The sequence below is a fragment of the Haliotis asinina genome, chromosome 11, assembly GCF_037392515.1.
Source record: "Haliotis asinina isolate JCU_RB_2024 chromosome 11, JCU_Hal_asi_v2, whole genome shotgun sequence".
Lineage (NCBI taxonomy): Eukaryota > Metazoa > Mollusca > Gastropoda > Lepetellida > Haliotidae > Haliotis > Haliotis asinina.
In genome coordinates this window covers 25,911,705-25,938,692 of record NC_090290.1, presented here as the reverse complement: position 1 = coordinate 25,938,692, position 26,988 = coordinate 25,911,705, and the positions used below count along the sequence as shown (strand labels likewise).

The following is a 26,988-nucleotide window of genomic DNA, read 5'->3' as shown; positions in this document are numbered from 1 at the left end:
CGAAAACTCCATTCTGATTTTGATCTATTTAGGGCTTCTATGATTGCATCACCAGATGTTGCACCAGATTTTGAGACAGTTTCCAACATGTAATTTGTTTAGAGAACGCTATCTGGACGTTAGTATGTAAGTATACTGTTGTGTGTTCTAGATCACAGTTGGGTATTACGGGTGATTCAAGCTAGAAACAGGGTTAAAATAGCTAGTGTTTGGTTTACATTTCTCTCTCACCATTTTCCTAAAAAGATTAGATTTCTTTAATTTCATTTGTTTATCTGTTTTCAGTTTGGAATTTCAATAATCAGGTTTTGTATTGGATCCTTATTCCCGTATCAGGCGTCGTGTCAATAAAATATTTTTAGTCCTTACAATTTAAGAAGTTGTTACCCACAAAGTGAATCAATTGGTCAAGCAGGTTTATTCAGTAGAAAGGCCTTGGGCCCACGTACAGAGCAATAACAATAAATGACATTGTCATTGAGTTGCGATAAGCAATATAAAGGTGACAATTTCACAATGAGGAATTACGCAAAGCAAGAGCTTTAATGAAATTATAAATGGACAATAAATTTTTAAACTGCTGTTCTGTAAAATACTGATAAAGATTTCTTCATTGCTGTGCACAGGAATATTTGAGACATGTGTTTTACGTAGATCATTATATAAGGGACATTTATAAAGGAAATGAAATTCGTCCTCGACGTCGTTAGATTTACATAGCCTACAAAAACGATCCTGTCTCGGAATACCATCGCGTCGACCAATATTCTCATAAATAGGTAATTCACCAAATCTTAGTAAAGTAATACGACGTGTTGCCTCTTTAGATTTATATGAGAAAGATAACTTTCTAAGCAGAATGAAGTCTTAAGTCTTGAATACAGATGCAAAGTAGAATACTCATTGATTTCTGACATTATTGACTGTATATTACAACTTTTTATCCTTGTTTCAAAATTATGAAGAAATGCATCTTTAGAACCAACACCTTGGTTGTCCCAAACGAAACCAAATCCAGAAGTAAATAAATTATTTCTAACATGGTACGCCCACGTTTTACGTCCAACATTGTCTAAGTTATACAACATAATGTAACACTGTTTAGGGTACCTATTCTCTGACATTTCATGCAACTTAAACCAATATTTAATAACCCTAACAAAAGAATCAACATATGATGTCTACCACATTCTGCTAAAGCAGCAACATTAGTGCTCTTGTATCTTAAACCTAAAACAAAGTTGCAAAACTGGATATGAAACTGTTCAATTACAAACCACTTTTGGTAACCCCATATCTCTGACGCATACAAAAGTATCGGCTTAATCTGTACATCAAAAATATTAAAAAGAACTACAGGGGAAATGTTCGGAAGTTTATGAGCTAGAATTTTTACAGAAGATGGATCATTTGCAGCTTCATTAACAAGGTTCTGAACAGATATTGACCACGACAATTTATTGGAAAATAATAGTCCCAAATAATTGTAATAAGTTGACATCTTCAGGCGTTGTTCACCAAAATAACAAAACTCATTTGTTCTGAGTTTGCCACCATTTCGAAAGAATATAATTTCAGTTTTATCAAAATGTACAGGTAAACCCCATTTAACACAAAACTTTTCTAAGACCTTTATCTTCATTTGTAAACCAATAACACTATCGGAAAACAGACACTAATCATCCGCATATAACAACATAAATAATTCCAAAAACTCGGTAGATATGAAAATACCCCTGTCATTTAATTCTCCCATTTCACCGTGAAGCTGATTAACAATAAGAGAGAAAAGAAGCGGACTTCAAATACATCCTTGCCTTACCCCGCTAAAGGAATGGAAGCAATCTCTGACTGATGTGCTTGGTAGCTTAACACATGCTATAGTTTTGGAATACATATCTCTGATAATCCTCGACATGCGATCATGAATGTTGTGAGATAACAGAACATAACACAAAAGGTCTCTGTTAATGGAATCAAATGCTTTTCGAAAATCAACAAATAAACAGTAAAAACTCCCTCTTCATTTAGATATATATTTTTTAATAACACTTTGTAAAGTAAACATGTTGTCTACAGTTGAATACCCTTTACGAAACCCACCCTGACACTCTGATACGTATTCATAAACTCAACATAATCTTTCAAACGGTTATTTAGTACAGTAGTGAATATATTACCACAAATATTCATAAGAGATAAACCTCGATAATTGTTGACATCATGTTTACTGCCCCTTTTATGCAATGGGAAAATCATACTCTTGGCCCACTGATCAGGAAAATTTCCAGTTATAAAAACATTATTGAAAAGCACAAACAAATGAGAGGAAAGAATATTATACTTATGTTTAAAAACTTCAGGCGGTACACCATCAGGACCAGAACTTTTCCTTAACTTTAAATCATTTACTGCTTGTTCAATCTCATCTCGAGTGATATCTCTGTTCAACAAATTTTACAATCATCATCATTACAACTATCACAATGTACACATGTCATCATGACAATCTATAAAATCTTTTACAAAGAGTACAAATTCTTTATCGACAACAGCGTCCGTAGTATTTAAGACAGATTTAAAATACATAACCCACGCAGAACAGTCAATGGACGGAGCAGTGTACATAAACGTATTATTGAAAGCTTTAACATATGACCAAAACGCTTTAGCGTTATTACGATTGTGGTAAAGTAGCACTTCGCTGGTGACATTAGAATAATATTGTTCTTTGCGTTAACGACACAACTCTCGAAACTTGTTTCTAACTTTATGGAAATCACTCAAACAACTGAAATCACCTGTTATTCTAAATCTATCAAGTAGATTATACTTATCACGTTTGAGCTTCGCACAGCCCTCATCAAACCACGCAGCATTTGTGTTGAGTATACGGTTGTTGTTATTGTTGTTTTTCCTGGGTGTCATACCACAGCTACGAGCAGACAACTCAATACAATCTATAAGTTTCTCATGTCCTGTGAGACGACAACGTATCAAACTCGTCTATAGTTAATTGTTCTAATTCACTTCCCAGAGCTTGATGAAAAGTTTCTACAAGACCTGTGCGCCACACTACTTTTCTCACAGGAGAAGTATTAAAAGTTTCTGTGGAGTCAACATGTTACACCGTTCAGTATGTGAATGCCGTGTGTGCAACACAAGTTGATCAGTTGTCTAACCGTACGAGCTGATTTCCTTAAAACTATCAACAACATCGACTGTATCACTTAATTCGGGTACATGTTCACAGGATCCACATACAGAGTAATCCATAAGCCGACCTGTCCGCGCATTTAAGTCTCCGCTCAGAAGGAAATCACAGTCACCATGTTTCGATCTGAGATCGATTATCGCTTTGTCGATGTATTGAATACCTTCAAATTCAGGTGTATCACTCACAACTGGCGGGTGTTCTGGATGTACATACGCAAACCCGAGAATAAGTTCTCTCCCGAGTCCAGAAAATGATGAGTTAAAGACAATGAACACACAATCACTGAATGTTAAATACACCTTGACAATGTGGTCGGATAAAAACTTCGGTATTAAAACACCAACTCCGACACGGTTTTTGTAGGATCTAAGGTTTATGCAACAGTCATGATCGGGGAATAGATTTTCAATAACAGTTTTATTGCAATAACTCCAAATTTCCGAAAAGCTGATAATATCATACAACAGACAGAAGTTGAGAAAGTCACTGTTGAAAAGTTTAGTAGATAGTACATGAACGTTCCAATTGAGAAGGGAGATAACTCTTCCAGCTGAGGCCCGGTAACACCCCTGTACACGGGAGTTGTTTGATTTGTCAGACTGACGACGACGAGTGTACACAGCAGATTCAGTTTCCTGGTTCCAAGTGATGACTTCTCCATCCTCAAAAACCAACTTGTCATACTGTAGACGACATCTCCGCCCTTTCCCCCCTCTCAGCATCCGTAATAGACTACAACTGCTTTCGCTTATTCCTGACTGTAATACCCAATAAGTCTATCTATACATCTGGAAAAAAGTATTGCAACACCAAAATAATTAAAGGCTGGAATTTCTTTGATTTTGATAGTGACCTAGTTGTACGAGGGTTGGCTGAAATGTTCTAAGCCTCACTGTGAAAAAAAGTTACAAAGTCCACGTTTGTAATTTATTTTTCTACATAGTCCCCTTCCAAGTTCACACACTTTTGCCAGCGATGCTGCAAGGCCCGAATCCCGGTCAGGAAGAAATCTTCTTCAGCTACCCTAAAAAAATCAGTCACAGCGGAAATGACGTCATCATTACTTGCAAAATGACGACCGGAGAGTTCCTTTTTCATTTTGGCGAACAGGTGGAAGTCAGAAGGAGCTAAATAAGGTGAATAAGGAGGATGGTCAATGAGTTCAAAGCCACAATCGCGGATTGTTGACATGGCCACCACCGATTTGTGAACAGGCGCATTGTCTTGGTGGAAGAGGACACCTTTAGCGATCATCCCTCGTCGTTTGGATTTGATTGCTTCTCGCAACTGGTTCAGTAGATCAGCATAGTATCTGCCGTTAATAGTTTGACCTTTTTCAAGATAATCAATGAGCAGAATACCCCTGGAATCCCAAAAGACTGATGCCATCACCTTTCCAGCTGAAGGAACAGACTTGGCTTTCTTCGGAGCTGGTGAATCAGGATGCTTCCACTGTTTTGACTGTAGTTTTGTTTCTGGTTGAAAGTGATGTATCCAGGTCTCATCCTTGGTTACAAATCATGCCACAAAATCATCGGGATCTGCTTCAAAACGACGCAAATTGTCAAGGGACCCCTGGAACCTGACACGTTTCTGTTCTGCTGTCAAGAGCTTTGGCACCCATCTTGCAGACACTTTAGTCATTCCTAATTCGTTGGTGATAATATGCTCAACCCTCTCATGAGAGATGCCCACTACACTAGCAATATGTCGAGTAGTCAATCGTCGATCATCCATCAACATATCGAGCACTCTCGTGATGTTTTCTGGAGTGGTTGCTGTTGAAGGCCTTCCTGAGCGTGGGTCATCATCAAGGCTTTGTCTGCCATGCTTAAATTCTGCAGCCCACTTCTTTACTGTGGAAAATGAAGGAGCATCATCCCCTAGAGTGGAGACCATCTCAGCATGTATCTGTGTTGGGGACATCCCTTTCTTTTGCAAGTACTTGATGACTGCCCTGTATTCAGTTTTGTCCATTTCTGATGATTTCAGAGGGTAGGTTTACCAAAAGAGCTGTAGTTGAGATAAAACTATTAGTACGTTTGTAGTTCTTGTGTTTATGATTCACTAAATGATTGTCCTCATTGGTGGCAAGCACCTGTCTCTACCTGGTGGGGAAAAAACAATCGGAATGAGGAACGCCGGTATGTCACTGCGCCAAATTGGTGTTCAAATTGGTCATCATCCATCAACCATCAGCCGCATTTTGAAAAAGCATCGGGAAACTAATGATGTGAAGGACAGAAGGCGTTCGGGCAAACCTCGATGCACTTCTTACAGGGAAGACAGGGCCCTTCTGAGGCATGTGCGGCGAAATCCTTTTGCGCAGAGTAATGTTTTAAACTGAGAATGGCTGCCCAATCGACGAATTTCCGACAGAACCGTCCGGAATCGACTGCAAGCAGCAGGTCTTCGTGCTAGACGGCCTCTTAAACGTCCGCTGCTGACAGCTGCTCACGAAGCTGATCGTCTGGGCTGGTGTAGGGACCACAGGAACTGGAACTTGGCATCGTGGAGAAAGGTCCATTGGTCCGATGAAAGTAGGTTTTTACTCTTCATGACAGGTGGCAGAACCCGTGTTTGGCGACGGAGAGGCACCGCTTACACACAGAGGAACATTATGGAACAGGTCCTATTCGGCGGTGGATCTTTGATGGTATGGGGATGTTTCTCCTACGATTGCAAACTGCCACTGGTGACTGTAAGGGGGAACCTCAATGGCGTTAAGTATCAAAGAGACATCTTGCAACAGGTCTATGTTCCACACTTTGACAACCATCCTCTCCGTACAAGGCCTGTTTTTATGGATGATAACGCTAGACCTCACAGATCTGCCCTGGTTCGCGATTATCTTCGTCAGGAAGCCATTACAACATTACCCTGGCCTGCACGAAGCCCTGACGTGAATCCAATTGAGCATGTGTGCGACATTTTAGGGCGTAGGATACGACAAAGACAACCTGTTTTAAAATGACAAGAATGGATTGAAAATATAACAGATTACATGCAGTTTTGTTGTCATTTTATTGTCAATAGTCTATTTATCTCACGATGATGGGTTTTAGTCCATTTTTTGAACAACCATATCATACAATTCGTATATGTCACAGCAGATTTCCAAAATCCTAGTGTTGCAATACTTTTTTCCAGATGTATATATTGTACTGCCCAATTTATAAAGTGGCAGGGTGGTGGGGTAGCCTTGTGGTTAAAGTGTTAGCTTGTCACGTTAAAGACCCGGTTTCGATTCCCCACATGTACAATGCTTAAAACCCATTTCAGGTGTCCGCCGTTATAACGTTGCTGCATTTCTCAATGGCAATGCCCAGTTCATGGATGAAACATGGTTTGGAACTCATGGCAAAACACACCAAGACAGGGTGATGTACATTGATGTGATCTTGCACTGTTCACTTTCTGCTCAGGACAATTATGTCCACTGTTCTGTGCAGTCACAATTATACAAGATGGGTGATATCATCTCAATCTTCTGAACACTGACAAGACAAATCCTGTGGAAAAGGAAGGAAGACCCAAGTCTTTTGCAAGTATACCAGTGGATATGGCACAGGAACAGACTGTGAATGCAGATGCTGTATCCAGATTCCAGACTGACACCCTTCACACAGTCACTATCTACCAGAAAAAGGTGGATTTTACATGTGCAGTGATAAAAGACCTTCAACATGGACACGCAAACCAGTACAGATGAAACATGGATGTAAAGATGTTGAAAACCCTGCCACTGCAACTGAAAGCTATCTGACCCATTTCACGATAGCTCATCCGTACACAGTTCTGTATAATATATCAATGGGAGAACCACCAACAGAAGATGATGCAGATGATTTTGTTAACTGTAAAACATGGTGCTAGACATTTTCAGAGTGCTGCTTTTTTTAGCAGGATAGATTTGATAAACCAATCCCAGGAAGCAGGGGATTCAGAATTTCATTGCTGGGAGTTCTTAAGGTCAACATTCAGACTAAAGACAAGAACCGGACGTCTGTGTTTTTTTATACCTTGCGTTTTCTAATCGAATTGACCTCGATGAAGTAATCCAGTTCCCTCTTCCACATCCTCCACTTTTACTTGGTCAAATGGATGGATCAAAGAACAAGACTGACAAGACCAAACTGAAGAGATTTTTCGAAGAAAAGGTAAAAGACATACTGTTCCCAGTTTGACGTGTGCGCAATTGATGGAATGGCAGTTATCAAGTCTCTTACAAACAAACATCACGGCGAGGGACTCCGGAAATGTTCATCACACACTGCAACCATATGCAGAATCGAACTCATTGGGCGATTCCCATCACCACTCCTGTATGGTATGAACCACCACATGTACCTACATGCGTCACAAGGCAAATGAGAAACACATTTCAAGACCCTGAAGAATCAAATGAGTGTGAAGCTGGAGACGTTGACGAGCATGGCCCGTGATTAGGTAGCCCATAAAAAATACAAAAATACTGGGCATGTCAGAAGTCAGAATTAACTTCATTAATTACTGTTACAGGATATAATCACGATGTAGGATATAATCGACTGTATTTAGCAGATATTTCTTGTGGATATCAAAGGCTTTTGTTGCTATTATCTGCATCTAAAATCTTAGATCGCGAGTGGCATAAGCATTTTTTATTGATATATTTGTATTCTTTCCACATTTATACTTATATATAAACCTTAAACCATATTATATTACTTTTTCGTTTCATTGCACTGAACTTCAGGTTGCAGAATAACAAAAATTCATAAATCTAAGGAGGAAAACAATGTGTAATTGCACCACATACTACTCCATTAAACATTTTATATTATGAAACTATTACACATTTATCTTTTTCCTTCACATTGGAACCACTTTGGGTTAAATACTGAGAATTTGTAGTTTGGAAATGTTATTTGAAATGATGCATCAGTTTAACCTGACAAAATTCAGTTCATCACTTTTGGCCTAAAGCCACAGATTTGATTTGTAAGACTGAACATATTGGCCTCGCTCGGTACAAATCACACGGGTTGAGTATTTTAAGATTGTGCTGAACATTACGGAAAATGTAATAGACATGGATTTTGCTGCATTTTGTCGTAGTGTCGTCACAGAACATGAAGCTGTGAATTGTAATGTTTGTAATGATCAGGATATCAGTAGTCTCTTGAACTATGACTTTACTGTAGATAAAGTCTTAAGTGCAATCGATGCCTCGAAATGTGGTAAATCAGAATGTGCAAATGGTATCCTGCCCGAAATGGTAAAGTGTTGTAAACATATGTTACTTCCTTAGCTCCTTACTGTTTTCAGTAATATATTTAGAAGTGGTAATTTTCCAGACTGGTGGTCCAGAAGTATTATCTTCCCACTCCACAAAAGGGTGCCTTCATAGTGTCAACAACTTTCGTGGCATTTCACTCGTAGACATTTGTGTCAGGGTTTTTAACACGGGTGTTGATTAACAGATTAAAATCATTTGTAGATTTGTGTGATAAATACCCAGAGTGTCAAGCTGGTTTTCGGCAGGGGTAGTCTACGGTTGATACATGTTTACTCTTCAGTCTGTAGGACAGATGTACTTATTTAAATCAAAAGGAAGCTTTTATTGCCTGTTTGCCGATTTTCAAAAGGCCTTTGATTCCGTCAGCTGGGATCTTTTGTGGTATGTCCTTTATTTAAATGATATCCATGGTGAAGGGTTTTTTTTTTGTATCGTTAAGGACATGTACTCAAAAACCCTGGCCTCTGTTGAAATGTCAAGGAGCAATATCAACGATTATGTCAATTGTTTCAGTTGTGTTAGACAAGGATGAATTTTAAGTCCTCGCGTATTTGTATTGTTCATAAACCTGCTTGAAAATGACATTCAGCATTTCGGTGGCAGGGAGTAAACATTTATTACAGTTCTCTAGTTACAATATAGACGTTTTACTCCCGTTTTGTAACAAATGAGACTGAAGAGTCAGTTTAGATAAGACTGAAATATTGGTTTTTCGAAATGGTGGCAAATTAACTAAATAGAAATATGGAAACTGGGCGACGTCCAAATCAAGATATCAACTTACTATTGTTACCTCGGTATCATTTTTTCAAATAGATTGTGTTGGTCCAAAGCTGTACATACATTAGCAAAGAAAGTAACTAAGGCTTCGGTTCCATTCATCAACTATGCTATACGCTTCGTAATATTTCCCCAAAGGTTCTGTTTAAAATGTTTGAATCACTAATTGAACCAATAATTCTTTATGGTTCAGAGATTTGGGATGCATACTAATGGTTGTTTCTGGAATGCTTTCAAGCTAAATTTTGTAATTTTTTTCTAAGTTTTGGCTCCAAATCTCCCAATGTTGCTGTAGTGGGCGAATGGTGTAATGGTATTTATGTAAATGCATTTGTCAGATGTATAAGATACTGGATCAAACTTCTTAACATGTTAGAAACCAGGAACCCCAAACAGTGTTATAGTGTATTAGTAGGGCAAGGTGCATCTGGTATGGAAACTTGGGTTACTCATGTGAAGCATCTATTGTATTCTCTACGTTTTGGAATAGTTTGGCAATCCCAAGGTGTTGGTGATGTGGGTTCCTTTATGAATGATTTTACGCACATGCATGGTATTCTGAGGTGTCCAACTGTTCCGAACTAAATGTACTGTAAACCAGTTTACGACGTGCCACGTTACTGTACTGAATAGTCTATTATTTCACATGAATTGCGCGCCGTTGCACGTGCATTAAATATCTACATTGACAAAACATGCTGCACACGATTGCAAGATGCAAGATATTAATAAAACATTCAGAAAAATGATGTCGGAGCCGTCCCAATTTACACTCGTCAGGGGGGAACTCAAGTATGTGACCAACACAATCAGTTGTCCCACGTTAAGGGAAATCTAATACGTTATCTGATCTGTTCGATCATACAAGCAGACCCTTTGACGTGAGATGAAGCCTTAATTTTCTGAGATGAGAACTCTGACACTGAAGTAATTCTTAGTTTATGAAAAGTTTTATAGCTCAAGCTAATTTATCTTGAAAACATCTTGTTTGCTATCGGGAGATCCTTTCGAAGTCACATTTCAACCTTTTGCAGCCTTGTTCGGATTATGGATAGTTACATGAAGTTAGATGTCATCTGTAAACAAACGTTTATTTCTATGTATGTCAACAACAGGTTCTCTGTAAAGAAATACACATAATAATGGATCTATCACTGACACCTATAGTGCTGTGGCAGATTTTAAGTGTGATTCTTTACTGTTCATCACCATTCCGTTCAAATCTGTTTTACTGTAACAATACGTGTCAACAGTTTACCTTGAATACCACACTTAAATCAAGGAAAACCTTTACCAACTTGCAGTGGAATCTCCTAACCGGTGATTCTTCAAATACTGTGGTTCTTAAGGAAGTTTAAATATGTTTACTCTCTTCAAACACTTTCGTCAGACAACCTGTCGGTGCGATTGGTCGGGTGATGTAAAGGCGTTCTTCCTCACAGGGTTAGTTCCAATCGGTAAAACTACCTCTCATTATTTGGGTTCATATTCGGTAATATTGTAGTAACTTTTATAACCACTTGAACCACTTAACCGCTGAAGGCTTCAATGTGTCGAGACGAGCTGTGCTCTAGACGCTAGCTGAATGTCGACAACACTAAAATGTCTACATAATACTAGCAAGTCACATGTTTATTAATAGTACCCAAATCAGTTTGCTAGTCATATATTTTACCTAACTAATGTATGGCAGTGTCGCCACCATTCCTATCATGCACAGTAATTGTTGCCCTGGCGTACTGGTCGAGACTACATCGCAATTCTACAATTTGTGAATCCGAACCGTAATTAACACCTTTGCTTTCATACTCGCTGCCAAGAGCAGACCTCGTGCATACTTCAAGTTCTGTGATTGGTTATATATTCGTATACAGTGAGTGAGTGAGTTTAGTTTTACGCCACCTTAAGCAGTATTCCAGGAATATCTTGGCTTCACTGTGGGCATGTGCAGAATCGAACCCAGGTCTTCGGCGTGCCGAGCGAACGCTTTAACACTAGACTACTCCACTGCCCCAATGGGATAGTGTACCAACGTAATATACAATTCAATAGCATCTGGCCATATAGCACAAAACGGGATGTTCATGATTCCACAGACAAATAGGTTGCACAGGTTACACTTTGGCTTATCCGTAGATCCATATACCACTCTCTCTGAGTGACAAACATGACTCAGAAGTACTTTTCTTCAAGGAACACTGCCAATTCGGGGAAGTTGAAATGATTCTAACCGTCACAATATGCAGATTACGTTTTTTGGGTATTTGGTTAGGATCTGTACTCTCAACACACTATGGTATCATCAAGGGCGGTCTGAACGGATACAAACCGCCTTGGAGAAGTGACCATACTAACAATAACGGTAAAATCCTTGAGGAATAATAATAACATCTGTACATTTAACGATGAATCAAACATTTATCAACATATCCAGAAACTGGAACATATTTTGCCCTCGATCTGGCACTCACCGTTTCAACCTTATGATGAATATCATATAAGATTCTGTGTATTGAACACTTGAAACATGACGGCCATTTTCGGATATATTTAGCAACATTGCGGACAAAACAATTCCGCAGTATCCTATGCACCTTCATATATTGTAAACCATGGTTTAATAATGGATACTGACCAAGAAGTGTATACGTAGCAAGAAGTCGAAAAGTAGTTTCCGCAACACCCCACCGTGCATGATTGGAGTAAAGTTTGCCAGTCTTCATCCAGTTATGTTCATGAGTTTCAGAAACAACAGGTAGTTCAAAACGTCTTAACGATTTTTGTGGTGTACTCTGAGTAAAAATGACTTTTTAACCAAGCTAAGATCTTATGCACATATGGATTCATTTGTAAATTGGCAAATGTGTTCATGGTCATCATCTCCGATGTCCAGGATATGAATTTAAACACCTTTTATACGATCATGTTACCATTATTAGTGAGATTAGTCTTGTGGAACCACGCAGTTGTTAGTGCTCATCTGGACGAGGTCTGTCCATATTTCAGAACTGACGTTGTATTGTTGACGTTCATCGTCTGACGAAGATAGTGATTCGTGTTAATCATGGCTGACAACGCAGTCAAGCGACACACCGAAATCGGGAAATGAACGATAGTTGCTCTTTTAGTATCCACCCAGGTGAAGTCATCCGCTCCTGTCCATATGCATATTAACACGACTTCAAGGTTTTCCGCGCAAAATCGAATTCTATTGCATCTAATTCATTTGTCAACGTCCATGTCACCTTCTGTGCATGCATTTATTAGCTGATAGTGATTAAATGTAACTTGACAATTCTCTCTCTACGACTTAATGCAGATATTAGTTGGCGACATATTATAGAATTTGCCCGTAACAGCATTTGGAATTGCCTTCAATCCATATCATGTGACTGATTATGCAAAATATTCATGAATCATTCTTTCAGGTTCACAAATATGTGGGATCCGTAAAACAATCTGGGTCATTGATTAAAATAAGAAGGAATAATTATGTTTATGATATTACACTAAATAGTACTTATCGCTGATTGGATATTAAATGTTCTCATTCTATCTGTGTCGCTTGCCTTATCTCGAATTGACTGTTGAGTAAAGGCTGTGATAAGGAATACAATTCCTGATAGACGAGGGCACCTGTTCTTTTACAGTCAGATACACACAGTGCCTCGACCTCCACTGCCATGTGGACTGATGTGCTGGGTGCTGCAGCGTTTGTGTGTGGGTGGTGCTGTGTCGTGTCCACGGCCCCGGACACACTGAGACTCGTCAACCTGGTAAGAATCCTCCATTCAGTACAGGGCGTCACCGGTTTTAAATAACCGGTCAATTAATATATATTGTATGTAACATTGTGCCTGTGCAGTGTAGGTTTGATTGGTATATACCTAACCTCAATAAGTATCACCTTAACCTCAGCCATGATCGTTCTATATACAAACATGTTTCACTGGATTCAAGAAATGTTAGAGTTTGACTGTGAAATTAAGCCCTTAAATTCAGATATATCGCCATGGTGACCGCAGTCCATACGCAACGTATCCGAGCAACCCCAACAACTTGAAGGACGTTTGGCCTGATGGATATGGCTGGCTGACCACTGTGAGTCAGATGAATTTGGATAAACAAAAGTCACTGTATTTCGTAAAGGTGGCAGGTTGAGAAAGTATGAACAGTTTAGTTCAACAGAGATTGTACCTACGTATAAGTAGTGGGGGTTCACCTATCTAGTACAGGTGCATGGTAAGAAAGTCCCTACAAGCTTGGAAGGTTGTTAAAACAACGAATGCGCAATTCTGATAACTTACCTGACAGATATTTCTTATGTAAGAATTCTATCTAGTTTGTTTCATGGGTCTGAAATATGGGACATCCATCCCTCTCCTAATATAATGAATATTCATGACGTGTTTTGTAAAATGATCTTCCATTTGAAAGAAGTGTTCATAAAATTGTGGCTAGAGGCTTATGGGGAAGATTTTTGCTTCAAATCCAGGGTGCAAACCTCCAAATTAGTCTTCTGCTGGCTACTCCCCAGCAGTGTAGAAGTTATCTGCCCATGAGTGACGGTACTGTAACGACTAACAGCCTGGCGATGTCAAAAGTTAACCATGGACGTTACTAGCATGAACATATGCATGTGCCTTATAATAAATGATCCTTTCTTTACATATTTTGATAAATTATTTAAATTAATTTGATTAGTCTGCATGTAATTTCAAGTTTTACTTTAATTTGAAACTAACCTTCATCATGGTGATGTCAACATCAGTCAAGCGTGCACCCCTTACCGTGCACAACTTGAAACCGTCATTGAAACTCTAACCAACCCATAGGCTACAATTGTTTCTTTGTTTCTATGGAATTGCCCTTCCTCTGGCCACCTGACTGAAGCAGTGGGAAATTCTAATCTGAATTTACAAAATGTATGTTTTGCAGGTTGCCTACATCCACACATTTCACAGTGAGCCTTCATACACTATGGCTTAATTTCACCATGAACCGATGTCCTTTTTAGTAATATTTCATGGAATGCACTTGAATACTGCATTGTTTTGCATCGAAAGACAGCTTTGACAAGGCAAGGAGACCACACCTCGTCTGTGTAGGTTTGAACCTCGGCCTTTACAGTCAGTCATTAGGTCAAAATTATGAACTATCGGATAGAATGATTATTTCAGAGTGATATTTATATTCTTGAGGATCTCTATTTGTATCAATATAATCTCGCTGAAAGAGGAGTGAATTGATGGGCAAGAAATATGAGACGGTTATTATTTCGATGTGATAGGAAATAGGAAACTCAGTGTGTGGAAAACAAAAGGAAGTTTAAATTAAATCTTAGGCAAAGGTGATATTGATATTCTGATGCACTTGGTAATTTCTCTAGTTTGTCTCTAGAAGTAGTGTAAAATCGTTATGCTGTTGAATAACATTTGGCAGAATTAGCTATTCACGTGTATAGGATATCATTATCGCAATTTCGTTGTTCGGATCATTATCCATCAGATAGATAGTATGTTGAATTATTTTTAACAAATGTAGAGACAGATATTTCTTAAATTTTGATAATAAATTGATAACGATGATATCTGTAGTTCATCATATGTAGTTCATCATAGTGTATACTGGCGCTTGCGTGTACATGACAAAATTGCAACATCTGGAACTGAAACATAATCCTGTGGTCCCATTTCAAGAAAATACAGACTCGTTCACTGTGACCCTAGTCAACCGCGATTTAAGCTAATACAACCAACACAGCAACAATCAAAGGCTTGGAATACGTGAAAAGCACCCGTGATAACTGTGTCATGTTTCAGACAGGAGAAGAGCAGCAGTACTCTCTTGGACGTTTCCTCCGCCGGCGTTATACAGGTTTTCTCAGTGAGGAATACCTGGAGAAAGAGGTGGGTGACACTCGACAAGTACCTGCACACAGAGATGGGTGACACATGACAAGTACCTTCACACAGACGTCGGTGACACATGACAAGTACCTTCACACAGACGTGGGTGACACATGACAAGTACCGGCACATAGAGGTGGGTGACACATGACAAGTACATGCATACAGAGATGGGTGACACATGACACGCACCTTCACACAGAGATGGGTGACACATGACAAGTACCTTCACAAAGAGGTGGGTGACACATGACAAGTACCGGCACACAGAAATGGGTGACACATGACAAGTACCTGCACACAGAAATGGGTGACACATGACAAGTACCGGCACACAGAAATGGGTGACACATGACAAGTACCTGCACACAGAAATGGGTGACACATGACAAGTACCGGCACACAGAAATGGGTGACACATGACAGACAAGTACCGGCACACAGAAATGGGTGACACATGACAGACAAGTACCTGCACACAGAAATGGGTGACACATGACAAGTACCGGCACACAGAAATGGGTGACACATGACAAGTACCGGCACACAGAAATGGGTGACACATGACAAGTACCTGCACACAGAAATGGGTGACACATGACAAGTACCTGCACACAGAAATGGGTGACACTTGACAAGTACCTGCACACAGCAATGGGTGACACATAACAAGTACCGGCACACAGAAATGGGTGACACATGACAAGTACCTGCACACAGAAATGGGTGACACATAACAAGTACCCGCACACAGAAATGGGTGACATATGACAAGTACCTGCACACAGAAATGGGTGACACATGACAAGTACCTGCACACAGAAATGGGTGACACATGACAAGTACCGGCACACAGAAATGGGTGACAGATAACAAGTACCTGCACACAGAAATGGGTGACATATAACAAGTACCTGCACACAGAAATGGGTGACATATGACAAGTACCTGCACACAGAAATGGGTGACACATGACAAGTACCGGCACACAGAAATGGGTGACACATAACAAGTACCGGCACACAGAAATGGGTGACACATGACAAGTACCTGCACACAGAAATGGGTGACACATGACAAGTACCGGCACACAGAAATGGGTGACACATGACAAGTACCGGCACACAGAAATGGGTGACACATGACAAGTACCTGCACACAGAAATGGGTGACACATAACAAGTACCTGCACACAGAAATGGGTGACACATGACAAGTACCTGCACGCAGAAATGGGTGACACATGACAAGTACGTACACATAGAGGTGGATGACATATAACAAGTACCTGCACACAGAAATGGGTGACACATGGCAAGAGGTATTTTTACTTCAAGAAATCTTTCCCCTCAGATGAATCGAATCACCCTTCGGTGTTTCAGATCCGCGTGGAGAGTTCAGACGTGGACAGGTGCCTGATGTCTGCCTACTCCAACCTGGCTGGTCTGTACCCTCCAAGTGGAGACCAAGTGTGGAACAGCAATATCCCCTGGCAGCCCATCCCCGTCCACACCAGACCAGTGGAGGAGGACAATGTATGCATGTTCGAGGACAGTCAGCTGTCACACGTTTCAATTGTTACCTAATCAACTAACTTTTATAGTGTGAATAAATTGTCGTGAAGATATCACGATTAAGAGACGTCATATTTTAGTCTAGTAATAACCGATTCCACGCACCCGACCGGCTGTTTCAGATGCTGGCCATGAGGAGGGACTGTCCGAGGTATGACCAGCTAAAGACGTCTATCTTCCAGTCGAAGCGGGCAGTGCAGGAGGCGAAACAGAACCAGGTGAGTTTGGGCATTAAAACGGTACGGTACAGATGCCAGGTCCCAGGGATATAAAACATGAGACAAGAAAGAAGTTTTTGCTTTAGTTTGCAAGTTATTTCAGTGATTAAAAAGATGAAAATACAACAGCCTTTATTTTTGTGTTTCTTTTCACTTGACTAAACAAGATGGCCTCAATGTCAGTATCAGCAATTGACAGCAATTACTGCTCGGCACCGTCTCGGCACAGACTTACGGAATTCTTCCCTCACTCTTCCTAAAATGCGATGTGTTTTGACTTCGATGTACACGTCGACTGAGTTCATCCCATAGGTGCTCTATGGGTTTAGATCTGGGGGTGGGGAAGGTCATGGCATGAGACTGACGTTAGAATTGGCAAGGTAACGGACCGTAACGCATGAAGTAGCGTTGTCATACTGGAAAAGTTTCCTCCGTAGGTCCACAATCGGAAGCATGAGACTTGCAAAGACCTCGTTGATGTACTGATGTGCGGTCAGTTTTCCTGAACTTCTACTAAATCAGATCCTTGTGTGCTGGATATCTCACCCACACCATGGCACTGCCCCACTGAATCTGTCGGCCTGTCGAATGCACGTACGGGAAAAATATTAATTTCACCGACGACAAGAACGCTCTCTTTCTTCTCGCCCATGAAAAACAAATCGTGATTTATCACTGAACCAGACTCAGCTTCAGTTTCTAAGGTTCCAGTTCCGGAAGTCTCTCTAAACAGGAGCCGCAGCTGGTTTTCTCCACTGGAATCTCCACTTCATTAAATCGATTCCTGACGGTTTTGTCGGAAATTCTTCTCAAACCAGGGATATGTTGTTGATGACGTATATGAGAAACCCGGATGTAGCGGTCCTGGGCTTGGGTGGTAACTGTTGAAATGCCGCTTTTCAGGCGAGCTTTGTCCGAAGGAACCTTATTATGGTGAACGTTGAAATGTCGGGCAACTGCAGACTGCGAGTCCCCAACTTTGAGGCGGCCCGTGGCGATGTTTCTTATTTGCAGCACTTGGCGTGGCTTTATGATTTCTTCTTTTCCGGCAAAAAATAATTTATTCTGAAGTGATCTATACCGCTATGCTTTTCCTCACGTGCATTTTGCATTGCATGTTTTCTTGATGACGCTTTGGTGAATACTTCTTCAAATTTGGATTAAGGAGCAGGATACCCCAGTTCACATCCCAGTTCTTAAACGACAGGCCATTTCAAGTACGGATGGGGCGTCTACTTTGCCTGACTATTTCCAAGACAAGGGCGTCCCTCAAGGCAACATTCCGTTTGTCATCCAGCATCAAAATTAACAGCCTCACTAAAGTTTTGAATAGTTGAATGAGTCCCTTTTCGTGGATGATTTCAATATTTCATGCCGTGGTAAGCATATGCATGCAATAGAAAGGCAGCTCAAACTGTGTCTTAACCAAATGAAAATATAGGCCAATGAAAATAGCTTTAAGTTCTCAAAATCCAAAATAAACTGCATTGACTTCTACCATAAATGCAAACCTCACAAAGATCAAAACCTATTTTTAGATGGTACGCCTATCAAGAGGCCAAATTCCTGGGAATCAATCGATCGATCGATCGTCACTTGACATTCTTACCACACATAGTATATCTGAAAAGTGCTTAAAGGCCCTTGACTTACTAAAAGTCGTTTCAAATACAGAATGGGGAGGGGATCAGACTACCCTCCTTCACCTGTACAGATCTTTGGTTCTCACTAAACTAGATTACAGCTCCATTCTCTATGGTGGAACCTGCACAAGCAATTTAGAAAAAATCTAACCACCATTAAGGCATTAGGCCCTAGGAGCCTTTAGGACCTTTCCGATAGACAGTCTGGACGCGGAGGCTAAAGAACCTTCCATCGCACAACGACGTATTAAACTTGCACTGCAATATATCACTAAAATGCGTTCATATGAGTCCAATCCTGCATACAACTGTGTCTTGAACCCTCTATGCGAAAACTTATTTCCTAACGTGCCAAGCCTGATTCCATCACATGGAAACCCCAGACAATTACCGCCGAGGCCAAACCTATCTTCACAGCTTTGACCTATATAAAACACCAGAGCTATTAAAAAAAAATAATCATTTTTACAGATTCATAATCCTGTCTGCACTTCAAAATGTTACTTCAAGTCAGTCTATTATCCTGGACATTCTAGAACTTTACTACGATCTTCTACTGGCCAGTGTGACATCGCCCTCTGCTGGCTGCCGGGTCACGTCGGCATGGCAGGTAACACAAAGGCCGATGCCGCATCTAAAGCAGCTAAAACAAGCCCTTATCTCCACTACTGATACCGTACAGTGACTTCAAGCCCACTATCAAAAGTTATACTTACCTCTCTTGACCTCATGCAAGAAAGGTGTGACACCCAGGTAGGAAGAAATAAACTTAATGAACTGAATCCAACAATTGACTATACCTACTTGGGTTGTCAGTCAAGACGTGATGAAGCAGTTTTACGACGATGCCGTATTGGCCATGGCCGTTTTACCCATGCCTAGCTGCTGAAAAGGGAGAATAATGGACGTCCCATGTGTATCTCCTGCAACGAGGTGTTATTTTGACTTGACTGTGGGGACTTTTGAACTGCAAGGAACTCCCATTATGTTGCGAGAAATCTGAATCCGTTTTCCCATGTGAGCGGGCACCTGATCGTAAATTTACTGATGGAAGTTGACCTATATCATAAATTGTAGTTTCATAGGGAAAATAACAAATTGCTTGCTTTTGTATTCGATGTTACAGTATCTTCTGTTTTAAAAATGGCTGTGTAATGAAAGTCAAACTCTTTTGGACCGTGCACTAAAAATGGTAATTGATACAAACTTGACCTCTTCACTATAGGACTGGACCGATATGACGTAAAACCCAACGGAACTCAACTCTTCAAACGCACCTAAAGCATGGGGAAAGGCATCCTCGATATCTCCAGGGTCTACGTTCCGAAAAGTCTCCACTATACCCTGGACGCATCTACGGGTCGGCCCGATAATTTTATTACCTCCCTTTGCTGACTCCGCTTTCTCACAGTAGCCAGTCAGAGTGCTCGCCGTTATAACCGAATTTGCAAGTGTCAACAAAGGTAGCAGTTGCAACTGCGAAGGTTTGCTCGCCGTGCGACTCACAATTTGGGGAAATCATACATGCAACTTTAGAGGTCCGAAACCTTTTTTAAAACATATGCAAGAAATTCATCTAATACTTTCAAAGAACCTACGCATGGTTTGTTTGCCAAGTTTAATCGGTTAGAGAATTTAAAAAGCGAAAGTGAGTTGTGATTGGTTCGCTCAAATTCCCAGCGTAGGCACCTGATTGGATAAAAAGCCAGCCAAGGGAGGTAATAAATATATCGGGCTGAGCCGTAGATGCATCCAGGGTATAGTGGAGACTTTTCGGAACGTAGACCCTGGAGATATCGAGGATGGGGGAAAGGTGACATTGCCGCGTTTTGGTGCTGAAGTATTGGTTGTTGGTGGTTGTTTTGGTGTTGATTTTGCCGAAGCTACATCCGTTTCCTTTTTGAATAGTGTATAATTGTTTGGGTTTTTTTATTTCTAGGATCTTTTCACATTCCTAACACGAGAGACGGGGTATGTTCCATTCACACTACGACATGTGTCTGTGGTGGCTGATAACCTGTTCTGTGAGGTAAGATTCGACACGGGCCTGTGGTGGCCGATAACATGGTCTGTGATGTAAGATTGGGTATGGGCCTGTGGTGGCCGATAACATGGTCTGTGATGTAAGATTGGGTATGGGCCTGTGGTGGCCGATAACCTGTTCTGTGAGGTAGATAAGATACGGGCCTGTGGTGGCTGACAACCTGGTCTGTGAGGTAAGATTAGACATGGGTAAGTGGTGGCCGAGAACCTGTTCTGTGACTTAAGATTAGATATGGACCTGTGGTGGTTGATAACCTGTTCTGTGAGGTAAAATTAGATATGGGCCTGTGGAGGCCGATAACCTATTCTGTGAGGTTAGATAGGACCGGGGCCTGTGGTGGCCGAGAACCTGTTCTGTGAGGTAAAATTAGATATGGGCCAAGGGTGGCCGAGAACCTTTTCTGTGAGGTAAAATTAGGCATGGGCCTGTGATGGCCGAGAACCTGTTCTGTGAGGTAAAATTAGACATGGGCCTATGGTGGCCGATAACCTTTTCTGTGATTGGGTCGGGGCCTGTGGTGAATAGCTGGAATATTGCTAAGTGCGGCCTAAAGTCATACTCACTCACTCACTCACTCACTCACTCACTCACAGGTATTTGTCTACAAGTATACATGCAATGGAAACGATGGCTTGACTTGATTGAAGACGTAATGATTGCATTTGGTTTCATCCAAGAAAGGGGTACTGTTTTATCCAGAAAACCCACAACGTGACTTGGGCCCCGTGGGTGAATGAAGCCATTTTCCAGAAACTGAGGGAATTAGAAGCACTAAACATGGATCTCGAGTACATCGACAAAGGAGTGGGCCGGCTGAAAGGAGGTAGGTTTCTGTGTGTCGAGACAAAGATGCGGTATCTGTTGTTCCTGTTTATCTGTAGAATAGATACAGTGCTGGTGTGTTGTTTACGTTGTGCCAACATGGCGAAAATACACACAGTATAATGTTTACTGTGTGCCACCATGGCGGAAATAGACACAGTGTGATGTTCATTGTGACAGAATGGTGGAAACATACAGTGTGATGTTAACTGCGTGACAACATGGTGGAAATAGACACAGTGTGATATTCATTGTGTGGCAAAATGGTGGAAATATACACAGTGTGATATTCACAATGTGGCAAAATGGTGGAAATATACACAGTGTGATGTTTACTGTGTAGCAAAATGGTGGAAATATGCACAGTATGATATTCACTGTGTGGCAAAAATGGTGTAAATATACACAGTGTGATGTTTACTTTGTGGCAACGTGGTGTAAATATATAGACAGTGTGATGTTTTCTGTGTGGCAACGTGGTGTAAATATATAGACAGCGTGATGTTTACTGTGAGGCAACATGGTGCAAATATGCACAGTGTGATGTTTACTGTGTGCTAACATGGTGGAATATATTTTGAATTCAGAGCAATTAAACAGTTGCCTCTATGTTATGCAAAGATGACCTTACATTAAATATTGTACATTGAGTGTCTTGGGGTATGGAGAGTGTGGACATGTACTAGTTTACATATTTCGGTGTTTAAGAATTGTTAAGTTTGGAATCAGAATTGAACTAGCACAGTGTATATGCAGATCTACTAGACTTGTGTTTAAAGTTGGCGAACACAGAATCGTGTGTAGAAAATCAAAAACTTGTGAGTAGTTGGATCTAAATATAATTGACAATGCGTTTCTTTTTTCTCGTCATGACCACCTTAGAAGTAAATATTTGGACAACCTACCCAACAAACAAATCTAAATGTCAACATCCGATAACACTTCTCTAAAGAAGCTACTAATCCTGACAATACAACTGCACTGTACTACAAGTAGACACAGCTTGAGGTTTTCTGTAACTGCTTGGTTGGTTTAAGAGGCACTCAGCTATATTCCAGCCATGTGGCGGCGATATGTAAGTATTCGAGTCTGGACCAGATAATCCAGTGATCAACATCATGACAATCGTTCAGATAATGGATCACTGCATCATCTGCAAGGGGGAAACAAATTACCAAGAAGTTGTGAAAATAGGCTACAAGGAATACCGACGCAAATGTTGCAATCCTCACAACATCAACCATGATCTTGCTCAACGTGCGTCAGTCAGCCTAAATTCCTCTATAGAGAGAACTGTCTCTTTTGTGGACAGTTTGCCAAGATCACTAATAGAAAGAGGGGAAGTAATGTGTACCCTGTCAGGACGAAAGGTTTCCGAGGCACAATTAGTTCAGTCTGCAAGGAATGAGATGTTGAATCGGGATACGATGACTTGTGGCAACCAAGTCAACGAGCCTGAGCACCCGATCCTGTTAGGCGTCTCTTTAGGACAAGCGTGGGTTACTGAAGACCAATTCTAACTGGATCTTCACGGGTCTGCTGAGTCAGTATGGTACGAGTAGTATTTTGTATATCTGTCTGTCAGTCTGCCAACTGCTCGCTATTCTTGGTGTAATGGTAAATAGGTTTACTGTTCAAGGTGTAATAGTGAAATGCAACGGTTCATTGTTGCAGGTTCATGTATATGGGTTCACTGTTCTAGGTGTAACGGTTCGCTGTTGTAGACATAACAGTTCGCTATTCTAGGCGTAATGATGAAGTGTAAACGGTCCACTGATGTAAGTATAACGGTCCAGTGTTTTAGGTGTAACGTTTCCCTGTTGTAGGCGTAACGATTCACTGTTCTAGGTGTACCGGTTCACTGTTCTAGGTGTAACGGTTCACTGTTCTAGGTGTAACGGTTCACTGTTCTTGGTTTAATAGTTGACTGTTCTTGGTGTAACGATTCACTGTTCTAAGTGTAATGGTTGACTGTTCTAGGTGTAATAGTTGACTGTTCTTGGTGTAACGATTCACTGTTCTAGGTGTAATGGTTGACTGTTCTTGGTGTAATGGTTCACTGTTCTAGGTATAATGGTTGACTGTTCTTGGTGTAACGGTTGACTGTTCTTGGTGTAATGGTTTACTGTTGTAGGGGTAATGGTGAAAAGATGGATCCAAAAGACACAGCAGAGAGTCAGCTCCAGCGCCTACACCACCAAGATGAACATGTTCTCCGCTGTTGGTATACTTGCTACATCTTTCCATAATCTGACCATCAACTGCTTGTAGTTTACACGTGGGGATCATGATGATAGCTCTAGATCATTCAAGAAGGCTAGGTACCACTGCTACACCTCACTGCGGGTCTAGTGAGTAGGTGACATCACTCACATAAACACAAATTTTACTTTAACTGTTTGTTGAAACTGTAAAGAATGGACATAGTAATTGTACTGACATAAATACTGACAGTAGATTGCAATTAGTTGGCTACATTAGCTCTGTGTCTGCAGCATGACACCACGGTGATGTCGGTACTGTGCGCTCTCCGGGTGGGTAACAACCTTCCTCCACCGTACACAGCCACCCTTCTCATGGAGCTGCATGAAGCCACACCCGGCGCCTTCCACGTGGAGCTGCACTACAGGAATGTGTCCTCCATAGACCCTAACGATGACACACAGCCTCATCAACTCACATTACCAGGTGCGACTCCTTACTAACTCAGCATTACAGAAAATACCATAGTCTCATAAAAGCTCATTGCCATGAGGCCCAATGACACGAGAGACATTGTGAGTATAAAACTTGCAGGTGGTTTTGAATATGAGAGTCAAGAAGCTCAAACGTCATCACCAGAACAGGAATGATCATGACAAATTGTGTATCCGAATCTATAATGATCAAATATCTACGTTTCCAGGTTGTTCGACCAAGTGTCCACTGAGCAAGTTTGTGTCTCTCACGAAAGACATAGTTCCTACCGACTGGGTTGCTGAATGCGCAGCGTCAAGTACAGGTAAGTAAACAGATGCCCAAACATGCTGACGGACATTCAGTCGGTCAGGTACATAGTATATTGACTGTGTTCACTATGTTAAAAGGTCCCTGCGTTTGTAGTTTCGGAACTATCGCATCTCATGGTAACTGACAACGTGACACATAACGCTACTGCTTGACAAATGTTAGATGAGCCATCGCAGTGAACGCGTTTGTGACAAGCAGGCGGGGCAAGTAATCTGGACGATTACACTTGGGAACTACAGGCACGTTGGCGATTAAGCACGTACAATACATGCTGACCGTTGCGTGAAAACAATTCCCCCACTGTTTAACACGTGTCTCGTAGATCGATTTAGTTCCGCAAACACCATCATGACACGATTTGTACGAGGAAAGTAAACTTTTCAATATTTAGATGACAACCTGTTTCCCTCTTGTTTCAAATAGAATGTTCTGGAGGGCGTTCCAATATCTGCAAAAGTTAGGTCATTTGTGAGGTCTTGGTTCATCAAATACTTGTCAAGCAGTAATTACATCGACTCTGATTGGTTCATATATTTCTGACCTTATCCCTTGTTATACAGAGAAGTCTACAGAGTCTACATCTTCGCCGGGACTCACCGAATCCTAGAAGGGACATTATCACGGCCTGTTTTTTATTCCATAAGCACTTGGAAAATATGTACATGTATTTCAGCTTTTAATAATGTTGGAGTTAGGTGTATATGCTTCAGGTATATTTCTCTGTGTTTCCCAACCTGGTACAGAAATGCCCTTAATACTCAGCTCCACTTCATGGCGGTACACTTCGGCATATCCCCATATAGTTTCATTATTGTAAAGTCCCATATCTGTACTTACACTAACTATCGACATCTTAGGCAGAATGGAAAAGTTTACGAGTGGACCCATCCTCGATATCTCGATATCTCCAGGGTATACGTTCCGATAAGTCTCCACTAAGACTTATCGGAACGTATACCCTGGAGATATCGAGGATGGAGTGGACCTTACAATCTCCATACACAGCAAAGAGAGACCAACAAACATCTGAGTCAGTAATAATGAGCAAGTGTCTGTACATACTAGTAAATAATATTGCTTCTTTCTTAATCATTCATCCAGTTCCTGTCACGATCTACTGAATTCCTCCACAGAATAAATCGGGTTATAGCTAAAACGGCACCACAGCAGAACGGCACTAAAATCGTCTATTTACGAAACACTAAATGTTTATCCAAAGTTCACAATACAATAAAGTCATCATATCAATGTTCATCCTTTTTAAAATTGTATATGGTGACGTTTTCGCCATAACATTTGTAGTCGTTTTCGCAAAGGGAAGGTTCCGTTCTGTCCAAACGGTGACGTTTTCGCCAGGTGCCGTTTTGGTGTGGTAACGTTTTAGCCTGCACCCGAATAAATCCACCAGACTTCGTGTGAAACTTCTTAATCCAAATATTGCTGACGTTGCAGGGACAATCAAAGTTTCGAACATCTATTCACTATCAATCTCGACCTTGGAACTGATTACTCGTATTACATATCGCATGGACAGACACATGGTCAGGCTACAATTTCTTTCTTCTTCTGGTGCTGGGCTTACCACGATATACAATGAGAACTACAGACAATGAGAACGTGTGTCATTGTTTTATGCTCGTGTTTTATACACTCCACCATAGAATAAAGGCTATTATTTAAAAGTTATATAAAAAGCCTCGACACACTTCAGATACGAAAGGTTGTCTCTCTCACTGTCAGTCAAACTCTTTTTCCTCACGCCCTACCCTTTCTAAAAGACAAAAGTTATGATGAATTGAGTCTAGATTTTCCCCAGGTTCTAAATCTCAAGTCTCTAAATCGCCCTTTCATTTTCAATGGAGTTATATGTTTCTATCAAAAATAAATATTTTCAGCGACTAGGCAAAACACAAAAGGGGCATCTGATATTCTTGACATGAAATATCTCATAGAATAAACAGAAAATATTGCAGCTGTTGAACGGAGGCTTCATGTTCCAGGTGGCGTCATCGGATGACGTGGAGAGAAGGACGCCAACCGCCCGGACGCCTTGTACCACTACTCTCATGACACCCACAGACAATGGAGATTTAGTTTTGTCTTGGCATTATATGGCGATTGTTTCTCAGGGTCTGATATGTCCACTTGTCATATTGAGATGTAGGACATGTGGAGTAGACTGAAGAAACTACTGCTACATAACTTTCATATCGAAAATAAAAGTTAAAGAAACAGACGGTTTCTCGTTAGTGAAATTAAATATTTGTCATATTGCACACAGTGATTTAGGGGCACAGGCAGTAATTTATAAAGTAATTTATAACTGTCATTTCATGTATTTCATCATTATCATCATTTCAGTTTGGATATACAGATCTTGGCAAAAAACCTTAGGGCTTACGTATTTACAAATGCTTTACCAAAGTTAAAATGGAAAAAAGTAAATAGTGAAACGTAAATACAAATAGGTATGCAAAATATCGAAATCTTA

The 26,988-nt window shown here is 40.7% G+C and overlaps 1 protein-coding gene across 1 annotated transcript; it reads left to right on the top strand.

Annotated features, from left to right (window-relative positions):
- The first annotated feature begins 90 nt into the window (after window positions 1-90).
- Window positions 91-26,734, top strand: LOC137255781 (prostatic acid phosphatase-like). Its single transcript, XM_067793311.1, has 12 exons — window positions 91-126; window positions 12,929-13,054; window positions 13,281-13,379; window positions 15,101-15,187; window positions 16,570-16,722; window positions 16,884-16,979; window positions 20,562-20,651; window positions 21,366-21,489; window positions 23,623-23,708; window positions 23,984-24,176; window positions 24,394-24,489; window positions 26,498-26,734. Exons 2-12 carry the CDS (start codon window positions 12,962-12,964, stop codon window positions 26,512-26,514), a joined length of 1,134 nt encoding a protein of 377 aa, XP_067649412.1. The 5' UTR covers window positions 91-126; window positions 12,929-12,961; the 3' UTR covers window positions 26,515-26,734.
- The last annotated feature ends 254 nt before the right edge of the window (window positions 26,735-26,988 follow it).